Source organism: Nematolebias whitei, chromosome 13 (genome assembly GCF_014905685.2).
Source record: "Nematolebias whitei isolate Nwh7 chromosome 13, NemWhi1, whole genome shotgun sequence".
Taxonomy (NCBI): domain Eukaryota; kingdom Metazoa; phylum Chordata; class Actinopteri; order Cyprinodontiformes; family Rivulidae; genus Nematolebias; species Nematolebias whitei.
The window spans coordinates 5,586,605-5,592,465 of record NC_056510.1 but is presented as its reverse complement, the minus strand read 5'-3'; the positions used below and the strand labels follow the sequence as shown (position 1 = coordinate 5,592,465).

The 5,861-nt window shown below is 45.6% G+C and overlaps 1 protein-coding gene across 1 annotated transcript in view; it reads right to left on the bottom strand.

Moving 5' to 3' along the window:
- The window catches only part of arglu1a (arginine and glutamate rich 1a), a 7,059-nt gene extending 1,389 nt beyond the window's left edge, over window positions 1-5,670 (bottom strand). Inside the window, exons 1-3 of the mRNA XM_037686255.1 lie at window positions 5,116-5,670; window positions 2,679-2,904; window positions 981-1,064 (exon numbers count right to left, since the gene is read on the bottom strand). Coding sequence (XP_037542183.1) covers window positions 981-1,064; window positions 2,679-2,904; window positions 5,116-5,441 — 636 coding nt within the window. The 5' untranslated portion in view covers window positions 5,442-5,670. The remainder of the gene's footprint in view (window positions 1-980; window positions 1,065-2,678; window positions 2,905-5,115) is intronic.
- Window positions 5,671-5,861: the final 191 nt, after the last annotated feature.

The window sequence follows — 5,861 nt, the reverse complement described above, 5'->3', positions numbered from 1 at the left end:
TGCTAGCTCAGGAGCTAAAATATATGATGCTAGCTCAGGAGCTAAAACATATGATGATAGCTCCAGAGCTAACATCCTGTATATTAGCTTTGCAGGTAGTGTCATCCATATATGAATATATAACATTAAGGCCAATATGTACAAGTAGTCAGAGATCCCTTTAACAACGAGAGGTTAGCTGAGTTTGCACGTTCTCTCAGTGGTGCGTGGGTTTTCTCCAGTTTCCTCCCACAATGCTAGATTAATTACTAACTTTGTTGGTTTTGAACCAGTTTGACTTGACTGTCGACGAGGGAGAGGGCCAGCACCAGCACCAGAGGAGGGGTCGTGCCAAAGAGGCCATCTTAGCACCAACATAACTGGTTTGTTCCACTTTGGAGTAAGCTGTTGGGGGAAGAATCAGTTTTGTGTTGTGTGTTTCCTTGACTGATGAAGCCTTCTGGATGGAAGGTGAAACGTTTCAGCACAAAAAAAGAAACTGTCAGGATGACCTGACTGAAAATTGTTGGATTGTAAACCTGGATTATTGGCCATGGACTTTGTTAATTGGTAACTCTAAATTGTCCCTAGGTGAGAGTGAGAGAGTGAATGGTTGTCTCGATGTGTCCCTGTGATGGACTGGAGACCTGTCCAGGTGTCTCCCCCCTCTCGCTCAGTGATTGCTGGATATGAGCACCAGTGAACCCCCACGACCCAAAAATGAAACGGGTAAAGATGATGGATGTTAGTGAGTTTAATTTAAGAGACTTGACTCTTCCCAGCTTCTTTAAATGCATCACCCTCACCTCTGCTTCTTTAAAAACACCTTGCAGCTCTTACCATGATACAAAACATGACATTGTCACATTATTGGTAATTTATTCTAGTGTTACTTCCATTTAACTAATTCCTTAACTCTGAACATCCCAGAGGGACAAAGTTTCAGTTCCTGGACTGAACAGAAAGCCGAGAACTAAGAGCTGAAACGGGTCGGGTCGTACCAGCTTGGCTTGAGCATCGGCGATCTTGCGGTTATTCTCCTCCAGGATTTTTTCCAGCTCCTCTCGCTTTGATTTCTCTTCTTCCTGGATGGGTGACATGGTGACATGTTATGAACAAGTTACAGCCATAGAACACACTCTCACTCACTCTCACACAGAGAAACACACGCAAACACACACACAGAGAAACACGCACACTCTCAGAGCTCACTCCACCCACATCGCTCCCAGCAGTCAGCCTGAACTCTTTCCTACAAACTGTGCAGCTGATCTCAAACTCTGCTTCTGATCTGGTCAACATTTGTTCTGAACACACTCATCCACTCAGAGGTGAAGACATGACAGACTACAAGACAACAGTTCTGTTGCAACTCCATTCAAACAGGACAACAGTTCTCCTTTAACACCATTCAGAGAGAAGAAGAAGAAGGAGGGAAGAGTTTTGGCTCACCGATGCACGAATACCTACGGACTTTCCTTCACTGTGTACCTACACACCTGCTGAAAGCATTCAGCATTAAACGGATGAATATTTACTGTCCGGTCCGGACTGTGGCCCCTGCAGAGACAGAGAGGCGCTCCATGGGGGGAGGGAGGGGGACTCCTCTTTACGAGTGCGAGCTGTCTGAGTTTGGCGTTTACTTTTTAATTCTCATCTTTGCAGAGGTTCAGTGGCATTACACCACTATGTGTATATGTGTGTGTGTGTGTGTGTGTGTGTGTGTGTGTGTGTGTGTGTTTCGGGAGGTCCCGACCACGGCACACTTACAGTACAGGACACGCGGCTGCAGGCCGGCTCGGGTCAAGAGCTAGTTAGGAGGAGGAGCAACAAACAGACATAAAGAGTGACCCTGAGCGGCAGCCCTGAGGGAGAACAAGTCATCATGAGAAACATCACAGGGACAAACTCTTCATCAGCCTCGCGCGGCGCTGCTGACGAAGACCCTGTTAAACAAGCAGGTCAGTTTACACACACAAGCTGCCGGGTCGACCCGTCTGTGGATCAAACAAACGTCATGAACATTTCCACACATGGAGCCGAGGCCACAGCTTCAGAGACAGATGGACCCGAGGAGGAGGCGACGTCAGAGACAGGAGACAGAACAGGAAGGAGGGACACTTCTCCTGATGGCGGGCCAGTCTCATTTATGACTAAATATTACTGTATATAGGAATCAATGAGGGGAGGGGGCACAGAGGTCTGATGGTGTCCACTTTATTTCCTTTAGAGCAACAGAAGATAAAAACTGGGAATATCCCTTTAAACTGAGTCGGTGTTAAAACTTGATCTAAAGACGGCCGTAAGACGTTTAAATCAGACAGAAAACATGAGACTTTAGTCAACGCAGTCATGAAAGTACAGCTTCCTGTCTGAGGAGGAGCGGGGTCAGAGGTCACCGGATCCGGTGGTTTTGTTAAACGGTGAAAACATCTGTTTACAGACTTTTATCTTCTCAGAGACGTTTTATTTCACACCACAGCATCTGTTGCTGTAAAGACAACATTTAATCTCCTCTGTGGGAGGAGACCCAGCTGAGGAGGTGAAGGTCCCTTCAGCCTCTCCCCCCAGATGTTCTACAGTTGACCCATATAGGACTCCATAAATAAAGTTTCTGACAGATCCCTCTACTGGTCCAGTCAGAGCAGGAGGGGGGTTGGGGGGAGGAGGGGGCTGCGTTCCAAACGACCGAGCGTTACCTCTCTGGCTTTCTGCGCTGCCAGCTCGGCCTGCCGCTGCCTCTCCAGCTCCTCCAGCAGCTGACGCTCCATGATGCGTTTGGCCTCCTCCACGCGCCGCAGCACCTCCCGCTCGATCTCGTCTTTACGCTTCTCCAGCTCCTCCTCCACCCGCTTGGCCACCAGCTCCTCCACCCGCCGTGCAGTCTCCTCCTCGATCAGCTTCTCCTCGATCTCCTGCTGCCGGCTGCAGAGAGAGTTCGACAAAAGTTACTGATGATGTCATTTTACAGTAACGATAAATACAGTTCAAGTCTAGAAACTCCCGGTATCTGAGCCAGTCCTGGTCCAGTCCCAGTACTGCTATCTGACCCAGTCCTGGTCCAGTCCCAGTACTGCTATCTGACCCAGTCCTGGTCAGCTGACCAACCTGCGGGTCATTATGAATCAGAACATAGATAATAAAGGACACCAGTGGTCTCTTGGACCTTCAGAGGTGGGAGGTGTCGTCACGTGGCTCCCGAGTTCCCACGTCTTTATCTTCATGTTTACAACTGCGCTCCTGGAGGAACGAGCCATTCAGGAGTCCAGGTGTGGACCAGGTGTTTGTGCCTCCGGCCAACACACACCCCGACACGATAACACGCAGACTGTGGCGAGCACCGAAGAGCATCAGATGAAACGGTTATTTTTCTACCACGGCCCCCTTTGGTTTGGCGGTCAGTGCTGCGGCCTTGTGATCCTGAGGCTGTGGGCTCGAGCCCAGGTTGCATCAGGAAGGTCATCCAGCGTTTAACAACTGCCAAATCTTTCATGTGACTTCACTCACTGTGGCAGCCCCTGCAGAGGGGAGCAGCTGAAAGCAAAGCAGTCCCAATCTGCACATTGCACTAAACTCTAATAGGTTTTTGTTTTAGTCAAGAGGGGGCTTTTTAACATCACCCACAGAGCTGTTTGGTTATAAGACAAAAAAATAATATTTTTAAATTATTGCTGATGAAGCATCTCGTGTATGGATTACCATTCTGTACCTGAGAAATGTGAGGCGTGCAGATAAAACTCATGTTGAATGGACGAACATTTTATTTCCTGTTGGCTCAGAAGGACAGTTCAAACCTTCAGCCATCTTTAACCACAGGCCAGGTTTCTGATCAACCTTTAATTCTAACAAAAATAAACTAAATCAGCCTGTTGAGAGATCTCCATTTCTTCTCTAAACCTAAGAAACAGCTGTGACTGTGTCAACTGGTTCTTCTCATCCTGAACATTTCATTGTTGACCTTGTGTTGACCTGCATATGACAAATAAACAAACATTGATGTTATTTGGTTAACAAGGCAGTGATGCAACCACCTTCTACACAATATACTATCAAATTTCAGGCTTTGATGAGCAATTGTTATTTTTATATACGTTTTATCAAATACTAAGGATGTAACAGGTGGTTTCTAATAAAAAAAATACAAGGTAGCACATGGAACAGATTACGAGGGTGTCACTTGATTTTTTTAGTTTCCTTCTTCTTCTTTTTTAATTAAGGCAACATATCTCATAAAACAATATCTAATTTACATTTTTCTGGTTGTTTTGGTCTGGAGACTTCATTTCCTTAAATGAATTGTTAAAACTGAATAGTTTATCAGATACTATCTCTATCTTAACACATGATTCTTGACCTGCCATTGTTTATCTGCTCCTCTCAAACCCAGCTAGTAGAAGCAGATGGCCGCTTGTCCTGAGCCTGATTCTGCTAAAGGTTTCTTCCTTGTGAGGGAGTTTTTCCTTTCCACTGTCGCCTTCATGCTTGCTTAAGATGAGAGTTTTGTGATGGAGTTAAATTCAAAGCAGTCTGCTCCTCATATAAATAGTGTTAACTTATTTTTTATATACGTTTCTATTCAGTGCCCTGAGACGACTTCTGTTGTGACTTGGCGCTTTATAAATAAATTGAATTGAGATGAAGATGTAAACAACCTTCGGAGTAAAAAGAACAGTAATACGTCAACAAGCTAAAACTTCAAAGAGTTACTTTGTGTTTATTAAAATGTTTACAAGTCCTTTGTACAGTCCCAAGTCCTGTTCAGCCTAAATTATAGTCTGTTAGCGTTTAGCCCGTTGAACTGTGACAGTACAGTTAGCATTTAGCTCATTAGCATCAGCCCGTTGAATTGAGAGACAGGACAGTTAGCATTTAGCTCATTAGCATCAGCCCGTTGAACTGAGAGACAGGCCAGTTAGCATTTAGCTCATTAGCATCAGCCCGTTGAACTGAGACAGTACAGTTAGCATTAAGCTCATTAGCATCAGCCTATTGAACTGAGACAGGACAGTTAGCATTTAGCTTGTTAGCATCGGCCCGTTTAAATGAACGCGGCAGGCCTAGCTGTTAGCTTAGCCTTCATTGCAGCACAAGTACAGTTATGTAACAACAGTTCATTTTTTTTTACTTTTTACCCACATTTTCCTCTGCCTCTCCATCTCTGCCCTTCTCTCCTCCTCCTCCTTCCGCTGCTTCTCGTCCAGCGCGGTTCTCTTGCTCAGCGTCCGGCCGAACATGTCGATGCGCTCCGGCGGTGACGCTGCTCGCTCTCTGCGGGACGAGGCTGTGTTTGATCGGGAACGGGATCGAGATTCTCTACGCCGATTCCTTTTAGACTCCCGGGATTTAGACCGTTTCTTGGACCTCTCCCTGTCTCGAGACATAGACCGGGTCCGTTTCTTGCTGTGCTTGCCGCTTTTCGTGTGTTTGGACCGGGACGAGCTTCGGCTCCGTGAGCGGCCCATGACGAGCAGCTCCGGGGTAAACCCCTGTGTTCTTCAGCCGATATGTGCACAATAAGAAGGACTTCACCCGAACCTTCCGTCTCTAAACGCGCTTCTTACAAGAACCGATCAAACGAACCTGCTGAAACTGGTCTTTTTAGTTGAAAAACACATTTAAAACTGTTTCTTATTTTGCCCTAAAAACTCGTTTTAATGAAAGATGGCGGATTAGCAAAGTGGCTATTTCCCAGCATGCATCGGAGCCTTCGGCCTTTTCCGTAGATTTACGAAATTATCCGATTCAGTTCAATAAAGATTCAAAAGAGTCGAACAAAATATCAAGTAATGATTGTGTGCAATAGGTTTTTAATCGTTTTATGAAATTCAAAATTATATTTATTCTTCATTAAATATATATATATATATATATATATATATATA